Source organism: Stylophora pistillata, chromosome 10, assembly GCF_964205215.1.
Source record: "Stylophora pistillata chromosome 10, jaStyPist1.2, whole genome shotgun sequence".
Taxonomy (NCBI): domain Eukaryota; kingdom Metazoa; phylum Cnidaria; class Anthozoa; order Scleractinia; family Pocilloporidae; genus Stylophora; species Stylophora pistillata.
Window position 1 is genome coordinate 24,809,369 of NC_142528.1, and position 25,139 is coordinate 24,834,507.

The 25,139-nt window shown below is 36.8% G+C and overlaps 3 protein-coding genes across 3 annotated transcripts; 2 read left to right on the forward strand and 1 right to left on the reverse strand.

Annotated features, from left to right (window-relative positions):
* Window positions 1–1,220: 1,220 nt before the first annotated feature.
* On the reverse strand, window positions 1,221–4,919 carry LOC111321409 (uncharacterized). Its single transcript, XM_022924281.2, has 6 exons — window positions 4,776–4,919; window positions 4,614–4,705; window positions 3,627–3,719; window positions 2,697–2,824; window positions 2,403–2,554; window positions 1,221–1,438 (listed from the first exon to the last, which is right to left on the reverse strand). The coding sequence occupies exons 1-6, from the start codon at window positions 4,789–4,791 to the stop codon at window positions 1,398–1,400; spliced, it is 522 nt and encodes a 173-aa protein (XP_022780016.2). The 5' UTR covers window positions 4,792–4,919; the 3' UTR covers window positions 1,221–1,397.
* Window positions 4,920–4,946: 27 nt separating this feature from the next.
* On the forward strand, window positions 4,947–14,119 carry LOC111321408 (cleavage and polyadenylation specificity factor subunit 4). The gene is made up of 8 exons (XM_022924280.2): window positions 4,947–5,204; window positions 5,568–5,771; window positions 7,378–7,473; window positions 7,945–8,038; window positions 8,660–8,792; window positions 9,737–9,856; window positions 10,490–10,519; window positions 13,284–14,119. The coding sequence occupies exons 1-8, from the start codon at window positions 5,102–5,104 to the stop codon at window positions 13,317–13,319; spliced, it is 816 nt and encodes a 271-aa protein (XP_022780015.2). The 5' UTR covers window positions 4,947–5,101; the 3' UTR covers window positions 13,320–14,119.
* Window positions 14,120–15,197: 1,078 nt separating this feature from the next.
* LOC111321479 (galactokinase) lies at window positions 15,198–20,839 on the forward strand. The gene is made up of 6 exons (XM_022924374.2): window positions 15,198–15,401; window positions 16,769–17,214; window positions 18,028–18,209; window positions 18,586–18,736; window positions 19,236–19,398; window positions 20,447–20,839. The coding sequence occupies exons 1-6, from the start codon at window positions 15,255–15,257 to the stop codon at window positions 20,516–20,518; spliced, it is 1,161 nt and encodes a 386-aa protein (XP_022780109.2). The 5' UTR covers window positions 15,198–15,254; the 3' UTR covers window positions 20,519–20,839.
* The last annotated feature ends 4,300 nt before the right edge of the window (window positions 20,840–25,139 follow it).

Below are 25,139 nucleotides of genomic sequence, written 5' to 3' on the forward strand. Positions count from 1 at the left end.
TCTTCAGTCGTCTCTGCAGTGACTTTGTTATTATCTAACCTTCGTTGTCTTAAGCTTACGTTACTTGACATAGAGCAACCCTATCAGTTGACACTCACGATTGCCTCGTTTAAGTCGAAAGAAAAAAATGTGTTATCTAGTCTATGCTGGAGGACTGCGTAAGACCGTTGGATATGGACTCTGACGTCGACCTGTTGATTAGCTCCGATGAAGGGCTAACGCTCGAAACGTCAGCTTTTGTAATCATTACGGTGGCCAATTTACCATTTCAACTTTGTTGATATATCCAAATTATTTCGTTACTCCCACCGACGCAGCCCCAAACAGTTTCTTTCGAAACTATCAGCCTTTATTCTGTTGATTAGTGACATGCAGAAGTTCAAATGTCACGATGACTCGAGAATAAAGGGGTTAAATTTCTTAAGGTGCTATAGTCCTGCGTCAGTGTGTGTGTTTGTGTGTGTGTGCGCGTGTGTGGCGTATGTGTGTTTGTTTGTGCGTGAGCGCGTGTGTGGGGGGAGGGGTGTAGTACAAGATAATTGGTCAGTTTATCAACTAATTTACAGGGAAATGTGAAGCAGGTAGAGGGGAGAATTGGCATTCAGATCTGGGAAGTAGAAGGGTCAATAGCTCGTGGCACTGCTCTGATGTAGTAGAATAAAGTATTTTAGGTTAACGAATCCATTCGTATACGGACTGACATGCTGATCCGACGACAAGCTATGATCTAAAGGAGTCACTTCCAGGAGGGTTGCCTCTGCTTAGATATAACCGACAAAGAACACAGAATGTTTGCAAGCCAACTCTTTGGCATCTCTAAGTTGCTTTCATAAAGTTCTCCGCCAGTAAGATGGGTCTCTCTAATATCACTTGTTTTACTTCAGTTTTTTTTCTTTGGGAAGCATATGGCCGGTATTTTGATTGAGTGTTTTTGCCTTGTCGAAAATACCTTGATAATTAAACGATTAATTGATTTATTGAATGGAACGGCAATGAACTACCAAGTCAAGATTTCTTTGTTTTTCTTCGAATTTTCCGCAACCTTGCCCCAAAACAGTATGCCCAAAACTACAAGAACTGGCTTTTTATGTCGATCTTATGTATCCATGCATAAGAAGCCGTCAGCTTGTTAGTTAATCAAAAAGCTGACGGGTGTATTTGCGATTTGTTAGAAGGTTAATATCTGCCTATAATGAAACTTTTCCACCGCTGAACCAACATTTAGGTACATGTATCAAATTTACTTCTGCTTTACGAGCATTTTGTTTCAGTACTTTACATTTGTACGAAAAATACGATTATCTGCACCGAATCTGTCCATGTCTGCCATCACTCCTTCACTTCTGTTATCCTAAATGCTCTCACAACAGGACAGTGCACCTTTAAATAGGCCTCTATCATCGTTTGGCATTTTTGGCAGCCTCGGCAGCCTCTTTTGCTGTAATGTAATAAATATTTGTTAAAAAAAGAAAAGAAATTTTTCTGAGCACAAAACTTATGATCTTGAAAAGGCATTTGAATTATTATATGCAATTCTCAGAGCTGTGATGGGAGTGGCTCTACACTCTTTTATCTCTTTGCTATTTGTACTACTACATTGGAGAGACCCTGCTTGCAGTCTAAATGTTCTTGATTGTTGTTTTTTGTACAAAAAAAAGTTAGTGTGTTCAAAGATAGATTTTTTTTTTTTATCTTTATACAGTAGGTATTCACAATATCTTGAGATTCTTCTGTATAATCTATGTACAGGCTGTGCCAATCTACTTTTTTCAACTTCAAATTGCTTAAATCATGAAACATCATTAACACTGAACACCCTAACAGCAGTATGCATATTCTCCATACTGTTCTCTATACATTTCCCAAGGTGCTGACAAGGAGAATTGGTTTAACAATCTACAGCTTCTTTGTTGGTGATCATTTCCCTTATTCTTGTGACCTTCAAGTTTAACTCACTGGTGATATAAGAAACTAGATGCTGGTGACCCTTGAGGATTAAAGGGTTAGTGGCCATTTCTACCCACCCATCTGATTTGAAAGAGTCAGAACCACGAACAAGCAAGAGTCCATTTTAGAGTGGCACACTTAGTTGCCAAGCCTTTGATTTGGAGTGAGGTTGAAGGTGACCTTTCTGTGATAGACTTGTATCTAGTTCGCATGATAACAAAGTAATTTAAGTTTAAAAAGCAGCGACATTTCTATCATAACAAGGTTACCCTTAGCCTTGCTCCTTTTCAAAGGCTTGGCAACCAAGCATGCAATTGTAAAATTGAACTATTTACAATGGAAACTATAAGGAACCTTCTGCCACCTGGAGAGAAGTTTTCCCCATGAAGATTTGATTTGCACATACAATTATACTTGCAAGCCACTAACACCTTAAATGTTTCTTATAGTAATACCTTTTTTCTGATCTTCTTTTTTTCGTGCGGCTTCTTCTCTTTGCCTTCGTATGACTGCTAGTCGTGCCAAATCGGCCTTGGCCTGGTCTGTTTTCCCTTCTTCTTGAAGTTTTCTCATTCTTGCTGCATTACGCTGCCGTTCAATCTCTTCCCTTCAAAAAACAAACAAACAAACAAATTAAGGATGATAACACCAAAATTATGGCACTGGATATTTCAAAGTTCACAAAGTTGAGTATCACCCGCAGCAAACTATGCTATTTGAAGCATAAAAGCATTGTGTTAATGACAAACCTCTCTCTTCGAGATAGTTGCACAGTACTACTATCATCATTTGTTAAGTCTGAGGCCTTTTTTGTTTTTGAAGTGACTCTGTTGGGATTTTCTATCTCTATGAGACCACTTACACCTTTTGGTTTAGCCTGCCATAAAAATGAAAGAAAAAAACCTTTTCAGTGTTTTTGGGAGGAGAATCTGGGTGATGCAAAGTCAAAACATACCACTCTTAATACCTTTGTAATTCCACTTCCACAACATTTTACCATAATAAGGAATGAAAACATCCAAAAAGTGTCTTGGTATTACAAAAAATTGGATTACAAAAATGTATGGATAAAAAGCAGAGATCATAGTGGAAAGGGGAAATCATATTGGAAAGTAACTCTGTTATCTGATGGTTTAACATATAATACACATTTTACTCATTGCCTGTGTTTCTCCTTGCCCTTATGGGGCTCAGAAAAATACTGCCCAACTTGCAAAATATCAGTGCATAATACACGCTAAACCATCAAACAAGTTGTGTATATTTTAGAGTAATTACAGTAGAACCTGCCTAACTTGAACTCGAGCTAGCAGGGGTTCCAGTTAGCTGATAGTAAATGACTGAAAAAATGAGTCAAGGGAAACGAGATCTTGTATGAGTGACTAGGGGGGTTATGAGTGAGCAGGTTTCCACTTTAGTTTCAACTCATGGGTAAAATTTGATGGTTTAATGTGATTATTTGGGGGAGGTTGTTCCTAAATTTAAAGTGACTGATCATTTTACAAACTGAGCAGAATTCATTATCAGAGTTGGGTTGAGTTACTTGACTCTCATTTGACGCAAGATGTGTCTCTGACATTGTCATTTGTTCAGGATTTCAAAATGTCAACAACTGTCATTGACAAGAATCATTTTCTGGACTACCTAAAGCCAGATGGCCACAGCATGTATTTCATTACCTCTTCTTCACTGTCAGATTCCTCCTCACTGCTGGCCTCGTGTTTATCTGCAGCAGCACCTTCTTCATCTGAACCATCACCTTCTTTCTCCTCCTGAAGATGAAAATTTCAAATTCCAAGGTGAACATTGTTAGTTCAAGTTTCAAAAACCACAATTCATGTTGCTAAATGATAAAGGCTGAGCAATTCAGTTTAAATGTTTTTTGAAAAAAATCCAACAATGTTTCTTCTACAATATGAATTATTGTTAGCCCTTTGTCAGGGGCAAAAGGCTAACGCTTGAAATGTCAGCTCTGACACTCTTGATGGTGGCTAATTTACATTATCAACTCAGTTGATTAAACCAATTTATCTTGTTATGCTCCCCCACCAACACAGCACCACAGTTTCTTTAGAACCTTACCCCCTTTATTCATTAGCGTTTCAAAGAGACAATCGATAAGATTCCAAGAACATAATTATCATTGAAAAAATCATATTTGAAAATAAATCTAAATACAAGCTTTAATGTCTAAAACGGGAATGGGGTGACTCAACAGTGTCACATAGAAGTTTCCTATGCTGATTAATTATACAAATGCATCGTCGTAAATAAATCAATAGCTTAGCGAGCAACAACAACGTCAGCTCCGTGCAAATAATTTGAGAGATACCTTTTATTCGTCGACTTGTTTTCTAGACTATGAGTAACTCGACTGGAAATGTAGTTAAAAGTTTTTTACACCAAAATATCTATCCTCGATGATGAAAATAATCTGGCAAATAAGGCCTTGAATTTATTGTTTGAAAAGGTACGTATCGGTACATGTGTGTATTGCATCATATTTTATTCACGTTGCATTTTCATTAAATCAAAAGTTTTCGACATCTTGTGCTAGATAAGTTGTACTTGTTGACGTTATTTACATTGTTTATTTTTACTCGTTTCAAAATTAAATTTAAAGAAAAGGTATCTAGGACAATATTAAATCAAATTACCCTCCCTACCTGCCTTCTTTTATCCCTTTCCATCTCCCTTTGCAGCTCCTCTGCATCGGTAAAATGACGTCTTCTGCCTTTGTGATGTGCTTTTCCTCGACCTAAAACAGCCAAAAACGTCTGATACGATACTTAAAAGTTTAACAAAAACCCAAAAATGCTCAAACCTACCTCCTCGTCTTGACATTTTGATTCAGACTGAAATCAGTAGATGAGGATTAAGACAAAATTATTCAAAATTTTTCACTGCCGATGAAACGAAGAGGAAATGGCCGACCTAACTTGAGCCCTCGAAGGTCCCGAGACAAGTCAGCGTTACGTGCTTAGCAGCCTCGCCTTAATGTTTTTTATCCGGCAGGTCGCCATGTTTGACAGTGGGCCATGTGCGACATTGGTGGAAAGTCTCTGGCAGTAATCTTTCGTGGAAGAATAACGCTAACCTGGGATAAAGCTACCTCTTGAAGGATCTTGCTGTATTTTCCTTGCTGTGTATCACAATGGAGGATATTGTAGCGAGTGTAGCGGATCTCAAGTTTGAAATTGAGATGCAGCTTTACAACCAAGTTGGAGTTCAGCCTCTTCCGTTCCCAGGGATGGACAGTACCGTTCAAACGAGTTTTGATTGCGACAAATATCGTGATCGCTTTTTGCACGTTAATGTTTTTAAAACTAGTTACATTCCAAATCTCAGGCGATGCATTTGAACTTAGCAGACCTGTTTAAATGTCAAACTCTTAATTGATTAAGACGCTATTACGTAAACTTCTACAATATTTAGACAAAAGTTATTTTGTTATCACATTTGAGATAAGAGTGCATGCAAACCACAAAGCTATGAACTAATTATTGTGGCTGCTCGCAGTTTTTCAGTCTCGTATTGTATGTTCCAAAAGTTTTGTGATTTAAATGACAATGTTTATTTTCTGTTGTGTGTTCTTCTCTTGGTTATCTCTTGTTCTACAGAGTCTGGTGCTGCAGTTTGTGAATTTTTCATGAGGAACATGTGTAATCGAGGGGCAGTGTGTCCTTTTAGACATACCAAAGGTGAAAAGACAGTTGTCTGCAAGCATTGGCTGAGAGGGCTTTGTAAAAAGGGTGATCAGTGCGAGTTTCTTCATGAATATGACATGACAAAAATGCCTGAATGTTACTTTTATTCCAAGTTTGGTAAGTGCATGCCAGTCATATTTTTTTGCAATTGTTACATTTAACTTAGATGCAGTGCACTGATTTAATTTTATTCAGAGTTAAGTTACATTGGATCATGGCGCCTTTATTTAGCTTTGCCAACCGGCAGGGACACCGCAACAGCTTGCACCGATTACTGTGGGCCCAATAAACCCTCACATCCCACCCCAGGGGAAGACATCCATCACACAGTAATCTCGTGTGTGGGAGATTAATGTCTCCTACCCCAACCCTGCAGGAGAGGGAACCTCCATTTATTTGTCCCTATCCAAGAAGACTAGAATATCTAACCATTTCTTGATGTTATAGAAAGGCAGCAAATTCTTCTCAATTATTTTAAGACCGTGAGTGTTGGTCCAGCCAGGGCTCGAACCCTCGACCTCCTGCACAACAGTCCAGCACTTTATCCATTGAGCTAACCGGGAGGCGGTTGATTTTTATTTAATTGATTCTTACAGTGTTTCTCTCTTCCCAAGATTGTAAGTGGTTTTTGATGTTTTTTTTGGGAAACTCAGTGAATGTTAGACAAATTGTGATGGGAGAGAGAGAGTAGCAATGCTCAGGGTTCATATAGGTCCTGGGAAACCTGGAAAGTCTCGGAATTTTATTATGACATTTGCCAGGACTGGAAAGTCTTGGAAAAAGACTAAAGGTCTAGGAAAGTCTAGGAAATCTGCTTAACTCAAGCAATAAAGTTTTCAGAATTTAGGTTGTAAACAATGTATGTAGACTGTAAATATAATTGAATTTGAAATCTTGAAAAGGAAAGGGTTTAAGGTGAAATTTGAAGTCCTGGAAAAATCAAACTTAGTCCTGGAAAAGTGATTAAAATTTGTTCTCTAAAAAAGGGTATGAATCCTGAATATTGTTGGTCACTTGATGCTAGGAAAACTAGGATAAACCATGGCTGGATGGGCCACTTGGCTCTTGAAAAGAATTTACTTTTACTTCAAACTTGTAAAGGAAGAACTTTCCATTCAGGATGAGATGTAATACTCCTAATGATAGGATGCTGCAGAAACCATGATGAGCTGTAGTGGATGTACTAGTCAGATTTTTTAGTTAAACAAATGATACATGATATACTAAGATCAAATACAATGTAATTCATGTAGAAAGATGTTTTTTGTCTAATGAAAGTGAAAGTGAATGATTCGATACCTTAATAGCAGCATAGGCTGAATTGCTAAGGTCTACAGTGTTACTAAGATTGAGATCGGACGTCAGCATTATCATTATCATTCTGTCTTGTCACGAGCGTGAGACAAAAGCATCTGAGTCTCTGTGAGGAATCGAACCTCAGACCTTCAGATTCTGTGCTCCGATGCTCTAGCGTTGAGCCATAGAGACTTGATAGTGAGTAAGGCCCATCGCGAAGTTCATATATGACACATGTCTTGCATACTGCTAAGTTGGGCAATGTTGAATCTTCATGGTTTGTAAAGAATAAGAAAGATAGTTTGAGCTCAGTAAAGAAATGTAGAAAGATGTTTTTTCGTCTAGTCACGAGCGTGAGATAAAGAAAAATGAAAATTCATACATTATAGTCATATATTCATAATTCATTTATTCATAATTCATGTAGGCGAGTGCAGTAACAAGGAATGCCAATACCTTCATATTGATCCAGAGTCTAAAATAAAGGACTGTCCTTGGTATGACAGAGGATTCTGCAAGCATGGTATGTCATTAGAATCAGGGCTGTGGTCTAGCAGTGCCCAGTGGCCCCTGGCACCTTACTTTTGCTCTTAGGTGACTCAAGAATCTTATTTTTTTTTTTTTTTTTTGATAAAAAGTGTGTGCTGGGCACCCTGGATTTTACAATTTCAGATCACTGGGCTCCCTTCAATTTTTCTTAGAGAACAGCCTTGTAGGTACTGGTATATCAATTACTGTGATGTGATTTTAGTTTTGACCAAAAGGTTTTAATGATTTAAAAATAAAGGGATGAATAGATGACTTTTCCCTACTGTATCTTATCAATACTTTTGGCAAATTGACAGGAATGGAGAATAGATAAACAAATCATAAGTCAAGATAAGTGTCTTTTAGTGAACAAGAACTAATCCTTGCTGCAAGGGGTGTTAAAAATGAAGTTCTTTTTAGTGGCAGCTCTTTGAATATATGCTATGGTTTTATTCTTTAATGTTAGGTCCGAGCTGTAGGCATCGACATGTGAGGAGAGTGATTTGCCTGAACTACATGTGTGGGTTTTGTCCCGAAGGGCCGAAATGTAAACATATGCAGTAAGTTGTGATTTGTGAGCTTGCATCTATCATGATTGCTCTACTATAAGACTTGACTATAAGCATCTGTACTGTAAGAGAAAACAGGGTCTAAATCCTGTCATCACTTTTTGGCGATGTTTTGTTTTCTTGTTTTGAAATCAATGTTTGTTCTTCTGAGTTACTTCACTGAATATTTATTTATCTATTTACTGTCTATTAGTGGCTAAGTTGACCATTACTTTTTAGTCACTGAGAGGCAACCAGGCTCTTAATTTTCATCTAAATAAAAAGGAGAGCAAGTGTTGGTGCAATGGGGGTATGCTTACCTCCCAGCGCTATTGTATTGGGGTTCTCTTATTTGAACTTGGCATCATCTGTGGGGGCTGAGCTTGTTGTTGGATTTCATTCTTTCTACAAGAACTGATACAACAAATTCCAAAGTGACTTGAAACAGTAGACAAAGAGCCCTCTTTTGAATGTGCCAGTAAAAGAATTTATCTTTGTTATTTTGAAATGGTTGCATGGAAGACTTTTTTGTCATCATGGTTGACTGAACTGCTGTTTGAATCTTAATTTTGAACTGTGCCATCAGAATGAAGAAAAGCAAGTGTGGGGATGAAAGGACTTTGTTTTTTTTAGTCCCAGATTTGAGCTACCTGTAAAAGACGAAAGTAGTGAGAAAAAAGCCATGAACATTGTATGTCATTACTGTAATCAACCTGGCCACAAAGCATCCAGCTGTCCAACAAATCCCCACAAAGAAAACTTTAAGGTTGGTGAAATCATGCCATAGTGCAATGGATCCTTTAAAGTGTTTTAGTTCTCAAAAAAAGGCATTTAAAATACATCAGGGCTCAGTTGTTCAAAGGGTAGATACAGCTATCTAACAGATAACTTGCTAGCCAGGGGATAAGTGTTAGCAAAATGCACTGCGCTATCCAGAGGATAGAAGTACACCATTCCTGCCTATCCAATAAATAGCTTTATTCATCCTTCAACCAACTGGGACCTTGATGACTGTTTTTGGTATTTTTAACGTTGTTTTTAGTTGCATATGAGAGCGTTATTCAGAGGCAGTTATATACAAATAGGGAAATTGCACTGACTGGTGCTTTGTTTGACCTGTTATGAGTTGCCCTCATATTTTATATTTGAGAGGAAACGACAGATGTGATGTTTACATGGATCCAACAAAAAAAAAGTGACAAATATGTCTAAATGCAGGGGATAAGGATATTGTTATTTGTTGCCCAACAAGGAAAACAGATGAAAGGAAAAGTTCAAATCTTGTTGGAACAAGTAGAGATTTAAATCTCTGTAGTATTCAATTGACATTATTATTGTTATTAATGCAATCCGCAGTTAAGGTACTGCACGTTTTCTTAAAGCAGGCTGCCTTCTTAAAAGCAGTTACAGCAGGTGGTGGAAGTACTTCTGTGCATGAATTGGCTGCCCTAGCAAATAATTTGTTGGACTCTAAGGCAGGAATCCCTTTGTGTATTCTTAGGAAAAACACATTACTTCCACAGATTTTTCTTCCACACATGTTGTTAAATAGGCTTTTGGGAATTGATCTGGAAATTTGAAAAAGGTGGAGTGAGGGCAAGCATCTAATCCTGTTTGCATTTTGTGACGGAAACCAAATCTCCAGTGCAATGAGTCTCTTAATTAGCTAACCTTAGCCATTGAGACTATCGGTTTTCTCTTTTTCTGCAGAATCAACAAGTTATGCATCCAAACATTAATTTAAGTATTGTTCCAGTGACAACAAATGCACATTTGGATGCTGATAGACCAACAATGAGACGGCCGCTAGAAACAGTCACTTGTTTCAAGGTAAGTATAAAGTTGATATGGATCTGTCAAGGCTTGTTAAATACTTAACTACTTGGTTTGTCCCAAAGCTACCATCTTACACTTTCACATGTGAAGAAGTCCAATTCTCCAGTAGAGTGTTATCTGATTGACTCGCTCAAACCTAAAATAATCACCACAGTCTTTCAAAACATAGGGGGTATAACAAAGAGCCCCTAAAAACACAGGGGAAAAAGAAGCAAATGGCTAAAAGCATAGAAAAAATTGGAGTGAACAAATGGCATTTTGCATTAATTTCATAGTTTTACCTCTGACTTATTTAGAGGTTGCTGTGATATTTTCATAATGAGAAGGAAAGAAAAAAAAAGCAATCTTTTTTTTTTACTTTTGAACCCAATTACAAGTTTCTGAAACCCTAATGAATCTACAAGTACTTGCTTTGTTTTTAAAATGTTCTTTTGAGGTGGTACATGTGGTACATGTAGTCCATGAACCAAAAGCATGTACATTTCTTTTGAGCATTACTAAACAAAAGAAAACAGTAGACTGATGCATTCTTGTTGATACTTTGAACAATGGCATTAGCTTCATTTTTCACTGTTGCTTTTTCTTTCTGGTATTCTCTTAAATTTTTTTATTTTATTTTCTGTTCAGTGTGGTGACAAAGGGCACTATGCAAACAAGGTGAGTCTGAATCACATCTACGTGTATGTCCTCCCATTCAAATTTTCAGTTTTTAAGGTTGCTTCTGTGGTATGGGTTTAAGCTTTGGCAGTAGTTGTTTTGCCGTGTTTTGGGGCATAACAATCATCCTGAACCCTTTCTCTCTCGGGAGTGATCAAACAGAAATTTCTCACCACAGTATTAATACATTTTCATACAGAAAAGTGGGAATAAGAAAGAAGAATACCAACCAAATTCCTTAAGCTAAGAATTATGAAATACCTTATTATAAGAAAGAAAAATTGCCTTCATTCAATACTTTACATCATTATTTTACAGCACCTTTATTTCAAGAAATAGACAGCTTTTTTGAGAGACATGTTTCGGCATGCTTATGCCATCTTCAATCAATGAGTAACAGAATGCGAGTAATTATATAACAGACAAGTATATGAATAAAATATATACAGTATGATGTAATACAAAAGCGGGTACTAATTACAACGTGACACCAAGCATCAAGGTGTGAACTAAAATGCTAGAAAAGTGTTATAATGCTGTAATTGTTTTTTAAGTTCAGGTTTGATCTTATTTATATAAAAAGCTTCTTTTAGTTTTAAATCAATAGAGCTGTTAGCAGAATCCAGAATACTAAAGCAAGAAAGGGAGTATTTGTTCTTACAAGAAGGAGATGTGTTGAAATGCTTAAAAATATGCGAGTTTCTATCGCTTTCCATGTGCTCTTTTATCCTAGTAGAGAAGTGGCGACTAGTTTCATCAATATAACGGGAATTACATCCCGCACAAGAAACTAGTCGCCACTTCTCTACTAGGATAAAGGAGCACACGGAAAGCGATAGAAACTCGCATATTTTTAAGCATTTCAACACATCTCCTTCTTGTAAGAACAAATACTCCCTTTCTTGCTTTAGTATTCTGGATTCTGCTAACAACTCTATTGATTTAAAACTCAAAGAAGCTTTTTATATAAATAAGATCAAACCTGAACTTAACAAACAATTACAGCATTATAACACTTTTCTAGCATTTTAGTTCACACCTTTGATGTTTGGTGTCACATTGTAATTAGTGCCTGCTTTTGTATTACATCAAACTGTAAATATTTTATTCATATACTTGTCTTAACAAAGATTTAGTAATACATAGACAGGTAAAAACGAACGATATAATATTCTGACGTTTCGGCGACTTCATGACGCCATTATCAAGGGTACGAATGAAAATAAAATTAACAAATGCGAGTTCAAGAGTTACAACTAATTTGCATAGGGGAGGTAGCTACACAAATACTTTAGCACGGATAGAATCCGTTTGCATGTTCAAACTCAGTGTTAATTGTTTGATGTAAAGCATCTCATTCACAAGACAATCGAATTTGTTCATGCACTTCTTGAGAACTTGGAAACAACTAAGAAGGTCCTCAGGGACAGCACCTGCGTGGTCATTGTCGTAGTGCTTGGGTACTGAAGATGACGCAAGATTTATTCTCACGTTTGGACTACCCTCACCACCTCATCAACTCCGCCATTAACACCTTTATTGACTTGAGAATTGCTGACCAGCAGCCATTGCAGGCATTGGGAAGATTGGCGAAAAATGATGTAACCCGAGTAGTCATACCCTTTAAGGACCAAGACTCAGCTAACATTGTTAAGACACGGTTGAAAGACCTTAGCATTAAGCTCCAAACCACAATCCAGCCCCTATTTGTCAGTCGGAAAATTGGCCAAGACCTTAGAGAATGTGAAACCAAACCACAGCTGGTTAATCAACAGTGCATAGTGTACCAATTTAAATGTAACCTGTGTGATACAGGGAGCTATGTTGGTTACACATGTGGGCATTTATATGTCTGGGTGGATAGCCATAAGAGCACGTCATCTTCAGTACACAAGCACTACGACAACGACCACGCAGGTGCTGTCCCTGAGGACCTTCTTAGCTGTTTCAAAGTTCTCAAGAAGTGCATGAACAAATTCGATTGTCTTGTCAACAAGATGCTTTACATCAAACAATTAACACCGAGTTTGAACGTGCAAATGGATTCTATCCGTGCTAAAGTATTTGTTTAGCTACCTCCCCTATGCAAATTAGTTGTAACTCTTGAACTCGCATTTGTTAATATTATTTTCATTCGTACCCTTGATAATGGCGTCATGAAGTAGCCGAAACGTCGCGATATTATATCGTTCATTTTTACCTGTCTATATATACTTGTCTGTTATATAATTACTTGCATTCTGTTACTCATTGATTGAAGATGGCATAAGCGTGCTGAAACATGTCTCTCAAAAAAGTTGTCTATTTCTTACAATATTTATCATACTTGCTATTACTACAACCTTTATTTCAATAAAAAACCCATTTTTTCACAGCCAAGGCACCAGAAATGCTAGAAAATGCCAGAATCCCTCCTTTAGATATTTATGTTGAGAAGTTTGTATTTCAGCAAACTCGCTTAAAAAAAGTTAGGTACATATTGTTTTTGAAAAATTTTGTGTTCATTTGATGTATGTAAACCTAACTTTTGGAAAATTTGTATTTTGTGTAACAAAAATTTCCTTCACGTTGTCAATGTGCATTGTTAATTTCCTTTCAAAAAAGGTATATTGCAGACAGTGGGGAGAATTGATATTTACATCAGAGAGGTGAAAGTATTTAGGCCCTAGAACATTCTAAAACAGCTGTTGTCAATGTTGAGTCTAAAAAGTTTTAGGTCCTTGTGGTGGATCACTCTAAACTTATTTTGATGTGAATTTTTCAGTGTCCCAAATCAAGATCAGAGTTGATTGGATTATGAGGCTAAGAAAGATGACGTATTTTTTATAAAGAGACTCTTACCAGCTGCTCATACATACAGAAGTACTCAAACCATGGAGGAACTGATGGCTCATTTTTACTCTTAATTAATGTGTACTTATTGCTTGTCCTAGATGTGCAAATGTTATAATAGACATCTCATAGGGGTGACATTTGCATCTAATCCTATGGTCCTTCTTTTAGGTTTTCTCTAGGTTTACTAGGAATGATCCTTAATTTTTGTTGCTCATCAGCATGTAAAATTGTCTTGCATTATGGCTCTGTGGAATGTACAAAATTAATGCATGTTTAATATACCAACTTATGAGATGTAGTTGGCAGAGCACCTGGGTAATATGAAGTAAATCCTCTGTTCTGATTGGCTACACACCCATCTTGCCTGCTTGGGTTAGCCTTGTTCTCATTTTGCATTTTTATGGATATCGACTTTGTCTTGGTCCATATAAAGGCAAAAAAGAACTTGGCCAATATCCAGCCATCTTGACCTTGCTTGGTCAATAACATGTATGTACGAAAATGTGTTGAGAGGCAATTTTCTAAGGCACATCAGTCTAATTCACAAATTCGTGACAAAATTTTTAGAAAAAGGTTATTGAAATATTGTTCTTAGTTCTTTAAAAGGGTTTGCGAAATCATAGTGCCATAATGTAGAATTTTTAAAAAAAAATGTATTTATGAGGTGACCTGGTTGATGTTAAAATTGAAGATCTCTGTAAGGAGGGCAACTGTGTAAAAAACTGTATGCAAGAGCAGTGTTGTCAATAAATCAGTGAAATCTCCCATCTTTGCCATCACATCTCTTTTTAACAATTTAAGGATCTATTCAAGGACTTACTTTTGAGTATCTCCCTTAAACACTTTAACAACTAAGGGTGACTAGCATCTAATTTCTCCTTACAAAATCTCCCCAGAGTTAAACATTTAGGGCACAAAAATAAAGGAAATGATCACCGACTGAAGAGGCTCTTGATTGTTAAAAAAGTTCTCCTTGCCAGCACCTTATGAGATGTTTAGAGAACAGTATAGAGAATATGCATACTGATGTCAGGGTTTAAAGGGATAAATGTGTGGTCCTCTTTACATGACTTCGGTAAGTCTGTGTGGGTGTTTACCGTATGAAGGCCCTCAATCTCCTTGTAGTCCAGTTTTCTTTAATCTTCTCCAGAACTGGTACGTGTCGGTTTCAGTATATTACAAAAAGTTTAACCCAAATTCCCCTCTTCCTATCCAATTTGAAAACTTCTGAAACAGGATTTGGCGACAAGTACACACATATTGTAGCTCCTTTTACTTGGTCGATGCCCCATACCCCCTAAACCCAAAGGATTTTTCTGTGTCTCATCCAGCTTGTGCTTCGAGAGCAAACAAGTACAAAATTTAATTTGCAAGTTATTTTACTTCCACCAAATGTACCTTTCTCGATAGAAAAGTTGCAAAGGTGAGACAAGGACGAGTAGTAGTAACAACCACAAGGAAATAAAAGAAACGTTGGGTGAATTTAACCTTCACATTCCCATTTCACTACTTTGGCACGTCGGGGTAGTCACACTTCCTGGCATGACTTACGCTTCGCGTTTTCCTGAGAAACACGGATAAAGACAAGTTTTGCGCCAGTTTTGTTTACATTATTTCAAGGGGCTCCTCATATTGTGCTCACAAACCGGTACACTGGAAAAGTTGTACAGGCAAAGGCCGATCGACTTTTAGTTTTGGAAATTCCATAAAAATATCAGTGTGCTAATCATACTTCAGACAAAGTTATTTTCTTTAATTGTAATTTTTAGCTGTTTCATCATCATTTTATTAATCCAGGGTGTCCCATTCTTACGATTGTCATTAATTATTTCTCTACGCCTTGTGACGCTCATATGACATCCGAGAATGAGAGCCTGAGCACCAATTGATTTGATTTACAATGGCGTCTGGAGATGTTCTTCAAATAGCGAAAACTTGTTTCGAAGAAAAATTTCAGGCTAGTCCTACGATTGCTGTTTGTGCGCCTGGAAGAGTAAATATCATCGGAGAACATACAGACTACAACGATGGCTTCGTTTTTCCAATGGTAAGGGAATTTCAGATAATTTTTGTGCAATCGTTCATGGTGAGACGTGCGCCTTCGAAAAATTATTTTCTAAGGCTAGGAAATTTTTTTTTTATTTTCTCCATGAATGCGCTGTTGGTAAATGATGAATCTAAAAAATATATTTAATATCGGCAAATTTATTTTGTAGTGTTAATCGGGCCGAGCCATAAATTTTAAGTTTGCACGCGCGTATCTTGAAGCTTGTAACTGAATGCGCAAGTTCTCTACTATTATCTTTATAGGGTTATTTTATCCAATTCTATTCCTCAACTAATTGTTTTCTTATAATTTTTCGTAGCTAGTTACAATTAGTTACAGTCTTGGAGTTTATTTTGTTGATTATATGTATTATATTTGGCAAGGAGAGGGGGGGAATTCTCAAGTAGATTGCTAGGGGTGGGTGAGGAGGTAATTTTTGTAAGTAAATGTTTAGTGTGGTGTACAGACCTGGAAGCTCGCAGTCTTTTACAGTTAACTATCTGATATTTGGTGTTCCTCTTCCCAAAACTTAGGATTTTGCCTTATATATAGGACTGTGCTCAGAGGAAAGGTCATTTGGAAGCAATAGAATATCTTTAAATCCTTTAGAAATTTGTCACATGTAACACTGACTGATTCCTCTGGAAATGACATTAGCTTAAAGTCCCTATTCACCCTCGGGGGTTTATATATATTTCGATTCTTTGCGTTATCAGGATTAATCTCCAAAAAAAATTTTTGCAATTGAATAAATATTTCCCGAGATATGCTGCCTCAAAGTTACTCTTTTGGCCACGCCCTTTTGACTTGGCCAGGTGAGAATTACTGGGCTGAGTGACGTCACAGCAAGAACGAATGTTAACTTCTTGTATAAGAACAAGTGTCTATTGCTGTAAAATGATGTGAAAATGCCAACTCGTTGTGTGGTCGCTGGATGCTCAAATACACCATATTCGTCTAAAGGCATATTCAGGTGAATGTAGGCACATCCATCGAAAGACATTCTTGCTGTGCTGTCATGAGGGACTGTTAGTTACCAGTATTAACTTAGACCGGCTAAATCAAAAGGGGGTGGCCAAAGGATGAACTTTAAGGAGGCATATCTCGGGAAATATTTAATCAATCCAAAAAAAATTTTTGGAGATTAATCCTGATAACACAAAGAATCAAAATATATAGAAACCTCTGAGGGTGAATCGGGACTTAAAGGCAAAACCTCTTTGATTATTATACTCCATCTAAAAGGTTTTAAAAGCCTATCCCTCATTGTAACATTGTTATGGCCTTTTGCGGAGTGCCACCCAATTAACTTGATAACCAGATTATGGGGCACTAAACTAAAATGTATTGCTTTGTATTTTCTGCAGGCTTTAGATCTAGTTACAGTAATAGTTGGAAGAAAGTCAGACAATGATGTTTGTCGGTTAGGTACCAGTGCAAAAGGTGCTGATGAGCCTCTGATGATAATGTTTCCTGCACCAATACCAGACAAGCCGTTGACCCCTGGCAAGCCATCTTGGGCTAACTATGTTAAGGGTGTCATTGCTAATTTTCCTGGTGAAATCCCTGCTTTTGATGCCATGATTGCAAGCTCAGTTCCTTTGGGAGGAGGGCTGTCGAGTTCTGCATCTCTGGAAGTGGCCACATACACTTTTCTTGAGCAATTAACTGGTAAAGAGCAAAAAGATTTAAAGGCAAAGGCTTTGGCATGTCAAAAAGCTGAGCATAACTTTGCAAACATGCCATGTGGGATAATGGATCAGTTTATCTCTGTTATGGGAAAGAAAGGAAATGCTCTTCTGCTTGATTGTAGGTAAGATATTTGATACAAAGGAATGAATGACATAGCTCCAGGGGTATAGCTGGAGGGGAAGGGGGTTGGGATGCCTACAGCCCCCAACTCTCATGAGAATGAAATAAATAGAGTAGTAAGAGTAGTTGACATATAACCATATTAAGTTTACATATAAAGTTTATAATTTAGATATATATACTTTTTACTCAAATATTGTAACATAAGATATGTATTTTTTATCTTGTGAGGAAATAAAGACTACTATACTATACTATACTATGACATTACTAAAAACATGATTCATCTATGCAGTTACTTTGTAGGCCTTTAATTTAATTTATTAGATTCGCCGACAGGCAGGGACACCGCAACAGCTTGCACCAATTACTGTGGGCCCAGTAAACCCACCCATCCCACCCAAGGGGAGGACATCCACCACACAGTAATTTCGTGCATGGGAAATTAACGTCTCCTACCCCTAACCCTGCAGGAGACGGGACCTAAAGTTTATTCATCCTTATTCGAGAAGACTAGAATATCTATCCATTTCTTGATATTATAGAAAGGTAGCAAATTCTCCTCAGTTATTTTAAGACCCTGAGTGTTAGTCCGGCTGGGGCTTGAACCCTCGACCTTTCCATCTCCATTGCATGCTTACACACTTACAATAAATAGTTCTAGTTATTATTGTTATTATTATTATATTATCAAACTGGCATAGTTTGTCTAAGCAGCAGTGTGTGCAGAATTAGTTATGTCAGTTATCTGATGGTCTCGTCACTGTGGCATTGAAATGATTATGGCAATGCAAGTTGAATGTTTTTTCTCTAGATCTATGGAAGCCAAACTTGTGCCGATGACAAACCCTGATTTAGTTGTCCTAGTAACTAATTCCAATGTGCGGCATGAGCTAACAGGGAGTGAATATCCAACAAGAAGGAAACAATGTGAATCAGCAGCAGTGGCATTAGGAAAACCAAGTCTTAGAGAAGCTTCTATGGCTGAATTGGAAGGTAAATGGGATAGAAAAGTATTTTGTATTTTTTTGTCTTGGGCATACACTAGCTGATCTTTGAAACTAAATAGGAAGTGACATGTTGGACAACTACAAAAAATATTTACAATGAAATCTTTTCATTCTTTCTTTACTTCTGAGCAAGAAAGTTACCATTTTTCAAAGAATACAACTTATTTTCTTATTTCTCTTTTCTTTTAATTTTAAGTTCAAAAATATAATGCTTCAGAGTAACCCAAGGGTGGGCTGAATGGCATTTTCTGCTTCAGCTGACATAAACTTGTTCCGTCGTGGAGCTATATGGGTTATATGATGAGTTATTATGCATGACACATTTGAAATGAACTACAACAAAATTTTATTCTTATTCATAGCCAACAAAGGGAAGCTTGAAGAGGTTGTGTTCCGCAGAGCGAGGCACGTTATTGGAGAAATTCAAAGAACTACTGAAGCTGCGGCAGCCATTGAAAAAGAAGACTATGAGAAGTTTGGAAAACTGATGGTGGAGAGTCACAACTCATTACGGTAATATATTAAAACTGTATGAGATTTGACCACTAGCTAAATATATCTTAAGTTAGAAATTTATGTATTTGTTGTGTGGTTGGCTTGATAAAGGGGCAAGGTGAAGCAGACCCTGTTCTTTGACTGGTTACCCATGTTTGGAAAGTGATCGTATTTTGCCAGCTCTTGGTTACATGCATTGTTTTTTGAAGGGCAATTTTCTTTTACTGTAATCTTATGGGATATTACAAAAATCTCTTTTTTTCTTAACTTGTTTAGCCATAATAATAATATAATGGATTTCGTAGGAGTTGTGTAAAATGTTCTAAAAAACACACCTAACCAAAAAACAACTGGCTTACATCCAGACATCATGACTGAGTGAATTTGGTAGATTTAGAAAATTTATGTGAAGTGACTGTGCTCATTTTTAATTTTTGTCTCCATATGTGTTCAATTAAATTCTTTGTTACTATGTCATAAATATCAATGTTAAATTTTCTTGTGTGTTTGATTACAGAGATGATTATGAAGTCAGTTGTGAAGAGCTTGACTTACTGGTTAAGCTTGCCATGGAGGTAGATGGTGTGTATGGTTCCCGTATGACAGGTGGTGGCTTTGGTGGGTGCACTGTTACTGTGGTGAAGAAGTCCTCAGTTGACAGTCTTATAAAACACATTCAGGTTAGTTTTACTACACTACTAATGGCTCCAAAGTTTGTGTGGTAGTGCAGATATATTTTTTGGAGTGGGTGCTCAGTATTTATTGGAAAAAAGTTGACTGTGGTCTTGAATTTTTGAAGCAAAGACCTCTCTTTGATTATTCAAATTGTCTGTCTTTTTTACTCTTCTCAAAAAAATCACACTGGCCATTTGAAAACAGTTGTTGCTTTAATACTACAATCATCTTGACTTGGGCGATGATATGATATGATATGATACATAATATTCTGTTTAGTAATATTTTAATCAAAATCATGTCAAATTTACCATCATGCGGTGTTAGTATAAATCTTTCGTCATTCTTCCACAAATGCTGTTATCTGATTGGTCAAGCAACTTGCTCTCTATACCATCATTGACAGAGAGTATAGTTAGTTGCTTATCATTGGAGGTTCATTAAAAAAATAGATTAGAAACATGATCCTGTCTTGTTTTTAATTTGTGAACAGTGAGAAAATTTATGCTAAAACAATTACTGTTAGATTATTTGCTCTATAATCACTTTACCTGATAAATTAATTAAAGGGGTAAGTTTTTAAAGAAACTGGAGCTGTGTGGCTGAGGTGTATTACAATATTATTTGGTTTTATCAACGAAGTTGAAAATGTAAATTGGCCGCCTGAACCCTTTAACTTCCAAGATCTGCTTGTTAATTCTCCCCTCTAGCTGCTACACATTTGCTTGGAAATTAGTCAGGAGAATTTGGTGTTAGATCAGGAGAACTACTTCTGCCTGATAAGTTTGAGCATTCTCATTACCTGTTTGCTTGATCATGTGTGGAAATTATAGGGAGAAGTTTCATGTTAATCACTTTAAGCAGACATTTGGAGCATTAGCTCTTCATCAGAGCAATGAATGATAATTGATGTGAGCCTTTCCCTTATCAATTATTGCCATAGACATATGTTGCCTATAATCTAATTGTTAATTATCTTGCAAATGCCTGCACCAATCCTTGGTTGTTTTCAATTATCCTTTTTTTTTTTTTTTTTTTTTTTTTTTTCGCCAGGAGGGTTATGGAAACAAGGCTACATGCGTAGTGACCAGTCCAGCTGATGGAGCTAAAGCTCTAAGTCTTTGATATTTGAATTTCTTGATCTACTATGTATTACTTGTGCATCACCTAGATTTAAGTTATGTTTTCAAGAATTGAACTCTAGAATTCGAATTTCAATAAAAAAACATCCAATATCAATAAATTATTCAAGGGTGTGGTCAACATGGTTTAGGTGATGGATTGCACATTTTTGCTGTTCTCATGAGTAACAGATCACAAAAATATTTAATTCATAGGTTTTCCATTAATAATGTTATAACACCTTGGAAGGTGCTAGTATTTTAGTCAGAAAGAGTGTACTTTTTATGATGAAAACACCAATAAAGCAAAGTATTTTCTTTTTCATTATGTTGTTGTTCTTTCAAGTTTGGGTTAAGTTATATAAAACTTGTGTGCGAGGTGTTTGCCTGTGGAACCAGTTGTGCTCTATTCCCTGTTTGCAATCAAACCGGTGAAATAATTAATATGTAGTACAGTACCCCTCAGATATAAGTTAACCAAAAACTGCAATAAATAATCACGTGGAAGTGTGGATTAAAAAAAAAATATATGCGTGTCTAAATTTCAAATATGCTCGCTTAAGCTCGACTCATCTGCCTCATTAGTATGTATGAGCTAGGTCTTTTGTTTTCCTTGACTAAATTGTTTTTAGTAATAGGTTAATAGTAATAAAATACTACATGGCTACCTGCACATGCATAAGTCTCACTTCATAGCAATTGGAAAGTCTCCCCAGGCCATTCATGGTTCATTTCAAGTAAGGCTTCCTAAGAGTTTTTTTCCATACAAAAAAAATTGAATATATCTTGTTCATCTGATTGTTTTGTTGTCCCCATAGAAATTGTGATCGTATTCGGGGGATCGTCTTCCCTGAAAATTGGACTGCTAGAAAGGGAAAGTATGAAAACCTCCAGAGGGTTTCTTTCACTATCACCTGTAATTCCAATTGCCATACAGCACTAATAGGATCATAGCCTGAACTTATTAAGGAAAAAAAAAAACACAAACGAACTTCACCTAAAATAGACAGTGAAATAAAACTAAAAAACAAATACACTGGAAAATTCTCTTAGACATCTGAAATAACCTAAAAACTGTGTCTCTAGTTTTGCACCAACACTGCAGTATGTTTGCGCTATATCACGGAAACACCATCCCAGAGATTTTTAGCAATTTGGATCGGGTAATGCCGCCATGGCGCAGGATTTTTTCCGTTCCCACACACACTACCACCAGAAAAAACATTTTTCTCACTCAGCCAATAAGCCCGTTGAGACATTCGACTGAAAACTTCAACCGGTCTCCGTGAATTTCGATTGCTTGCACTGCACGCCTCCGAAATTCACTTAAAATTCCTTTCTGAGCTCTGAGTCGGCGCTATTTTTTTGTGTTAAGTCCTCCAAAAATCTTTACCTTGCATGACAGCATCTGCCGGAAAATTGAGTATGCTCCCTCATGCCCGTTTTCCTTTAATTAATATCTTTTCTCTGTCATTTCTTATTGTACCTGACACTGGCACTTTTTAATCTTCTTTTTTTCGTGCGTGCAAACCAATTTTTATGAAAAATATATATATATAGCCATAAAAATCATGCAATATGATTTGAGCTTCTCTGGATGCAAATTTACGCCAACCTCGCTTCCAAGATATTTTCCGCAAGGCTGAATTTGCACGTGAAATCTTTCGTCTCATTTCCATTTTATGATTCCTCGTGGTTAGAACTGTTTTACGTCGTAGGAAAGAAAGAACAAGGAAAAATGGTCAGTTAATCAAGTCTTTCTTCTAAACAGGGACAGAAACAACGAGGAGACATTACTCTTTTTACTTGAATTTGACTTGGACCAACTTGACAAGTTTTCCATGTCAATACAGAACACAAGTAAGGTAGAAGTGAACAGTTAACTTCTTCTGTACAATGCACTTCACGAATTAGGGAGACTGTAAATTAATAGTTCACTATCAAATTGTGTTCACAGCAAGCGATTCCACACTCATCTCTGTTTGATAGCGTCAAAGGTATCTGTGAAGATATCGAAGGAAAAATTTATCTAAGCAGAGCATCAACCACCTAGTAACCCGAGAGGTGGCGTGGTAGCGTGGTCGTCACTTGGCGGTAAATTTAAACAAAGTAAAAAGTGAGAAGTTTAAGACTGATTCTCGCTGAATTGTTGTTGAAAATTTCTTGGGTAGATGAGGGTTGTAGGCAGAAAACGTCTTGATTAATTATTTTAATTTATTTTTTCTATCAGAGCTCTTCAAATTTAACGTTCCGTAACCTGATTTATAGTCTTGTTAAACCTCAAGAAATAACGGTGTTGTATCTTTCCTTTGCAGATGAACTGATATGAATGAGGAATCTTAAATCGAGCATGGGAGTGAAAAGGAACACAAGAAAAAAAGGCAAGAATTACGTAAAGGTAAGCTTCAGAATTTAGCTTCTTGTTCAACCTCGTTTCCCAGGGCCTTTTCCCTTAGTTGGGTGTGGAGTTGGGGGTGGGGCTAAGGGAAAAGACCCTGGGAACGAGGTTGCTTCTTGTTAAACAGGTTTATGATCTGTACATGTGACCGCAATCCGAAGAATTGGGCAAACCATGTTGATCAGCAGGCCAAAAGCCAAAAATATTGTTTTAAATAAAGTGTTTACGTGTGTCAGCAAGAGAAATAAATATAAACGATATGCAAATTATTTTTTGGAGGATTGACGGGCGCAAAGATTTGCCGCTAACAAAGAATGATTGGAATGTTCACAAACTTCTGCGCTTTGCAAAAAGGGTTCTCTTGAAAGGGTTGCCTTTTGACTGAAAACGGTGCAGTAACCCTCCCTTTTTACATTTCTTTGCTGGCTAAGGAAAAATATTAGACGAAATTTTTTTTTTTCGAAATGAGCATCGAAAGTTTTGAAAAATATTTGAGAAAATACAAGGTACGAAGCACGTGAACCATTCTTCCCAATTGTTCCAAAATTTCGAGTATTTGTGGATTACTTTGTTCAAGTGCCGTATTTTCAAGCTCTTTTGCTCCAAAAACAAAAACGATTTCTAAATGAATCTAGCTTCTTTTTAAACAAGTTCTTAATCTGTACATGTGACTGCAACCGTGAGAAATGCACAAAGCGGTGTTAATCAGCCGGACCAAAAGCCAAAAATGTTGATTTAAATAACGTATTTGCAGTGTCGGCAAGAGAAATGAATATAAACGATATGCAAATAATTTTCGGAGGATTCACGGGCGCAAAGATTTGTCGCTAACAAAGAATGATTGGAATGTAGACAAACTTGTCTGCGCTTTGCAAAGAGTTGCCGCTCAAAAACGTTGCCTTTTAACTGAAAACTGTGAAGTAACCCTCAATTTCTGGTTTTCTTTGCTGGCCGAGGTAAAATATAAAATGGAGTTTTCTTTTTTTTTTAAACAAGCATCAAAAGATTTGAAAAGTATTTGAGAAAGTACCGGGCACGAAGTAACGTGAACCACTCGTCCTTAATGCTTCCAAAATTTCGAGTATTTGTTAGTCGCTTTGTTCAGGTGTCGTATTTTCAAGCTCTTTTCATTTTTCACATTTAAAAATGAGCCTGGCCTGCTCTAATGAACTTTGCAATTCTAGATCTAATCGTGTGAATAACCCACAGATGGTGAAAATTTATTTTATTTTACTTAAAAATCATCTCAGCTAGACTGCAGCTGGGATTCTATGTAAAACCCAATAATTAATTATGCAACAACTATTTGATGGAGGAGAAACTGACCCTTGACTCGTTTTGGAAGAGTATGGGGCTATACGGAAATCTTTCCCGACTGCATTAAAAAGATTTTGAAAACGAAATTTAGCTGCCAGATTCAGTTCATGTCGATATGCACCATTGAGCTCTAAAACGAGATTTAAATCAATATCATACACTTCCTTGTGAAAATTACGACATTGATCTCAAGTTTTAGCCGACATTTTAATAAATTATGATCACTGCTACAAAAAGAGGAACCAACATGCAGTCGATTTCAAAATTTAGGTGAAATTTTCTCCTGTTGGTACGTTTACTTGTGGTGATCATCAAGTCTGGACAATAACTTCGGAGACCTAAAGTGGAGGCGAAGTAAATTAACTGTATCTACAACAATTCACCATTTTTATCACTTTTATTTGCGTTATTCAAGTTTATTTTTCGTCAAATTTTTTAAATTTTCGTTTGTATCATCATATTGCAGTCCTGATGTCCTGGCGACACGCCTTGTTGATGGTGGACCACAAGCTTGGAGAGTCAAGACAAGATTGAACTAAAGAAAAAGTAGCTCAGTTATTGGAGAGAGTTGAAATCAATGTTAAAGGTACCAACTGTAACTTGCACCTAGCGACTACGTTTCCTGCAGAACTAATTTGGTCACGAATTGCTGAAAAAAATGGCCTTAAAATTTATTTGAGAACACAGAACAGATTTTTCAAAGTTAAGCAAGTTTAAATTGCATCTCGAGTAAAAATGTCAAGGATTTTTAAAGGCCACTTTTCCACAAATAACTGGAAATAATTTGGCGAACACAAAAACCAAACAATCTCTTACCTAATTCAGCGTAAGCTGTCAGGAAAGACACTAACAATGATTTCTTGCAAAGCTTTTCTTTGGAAAACGCTACAACGTCAATTCCTGCCGGCAT

Coding starts and splice junctions, on each gene's coding strand:
- LOC111321408 (XM_022924280.2), top strand. CDS start 5,102: ATGGAGGATATTGTAGCGAGTGTAGCGGATCTCAAGTTTGAAATTGAG. Junction 8,039..8,659: donor CCGAAATGTAAACATATGCA/GTAAGTTGTGAT, acceptor TGTTTTTTTTAG/TCCCAGATTTGAGCTACCTG. Junction 8,793..9,736: donor CCCACAAAGAAAACTTTAAG/GTTGGTGAAATC, acceptor CTTTTTCTGCAG/AATCAACAAGTTATGCATCC.
- LOC111321479 (XM_022924374.2), top strand. CDS start 15,255: ATGGCGTCTGGAGATGTTCTTCAAATAGCGAAAACTTGTTTCGAAGAA. Junction 18,210..18,585: donor TTCTATGGCTGAATTGGAAG/GTAAATGGGATA, acceptor TCTTATTCATAG/CCAACAAAGGGAAGCTTGAA. Junction 18,737..19,235: donor GAGAGTCACAACTCATTACG/GTAATATATTAA, acceptor GTTTGATTACAG/AGATGATTATGAAGTCAGTT.
- LOC111321409 (XM_022924281.2), bottom strand. Junction 3,720..4,613: donor AAAGGGATAAAAGAAGGCAG/GTAGGGAGGGTA, acceptor TTTCATCTTCAG/GAGGAGAAAGAAGGTGATGG. Junction 2,555..2,696: donor CAACTATCTCGAAGAGAGAG/GTTTGTCATTAA, acceptor TGTTTTTTGAAG/GGAAGAGATTGAACGGCAGC.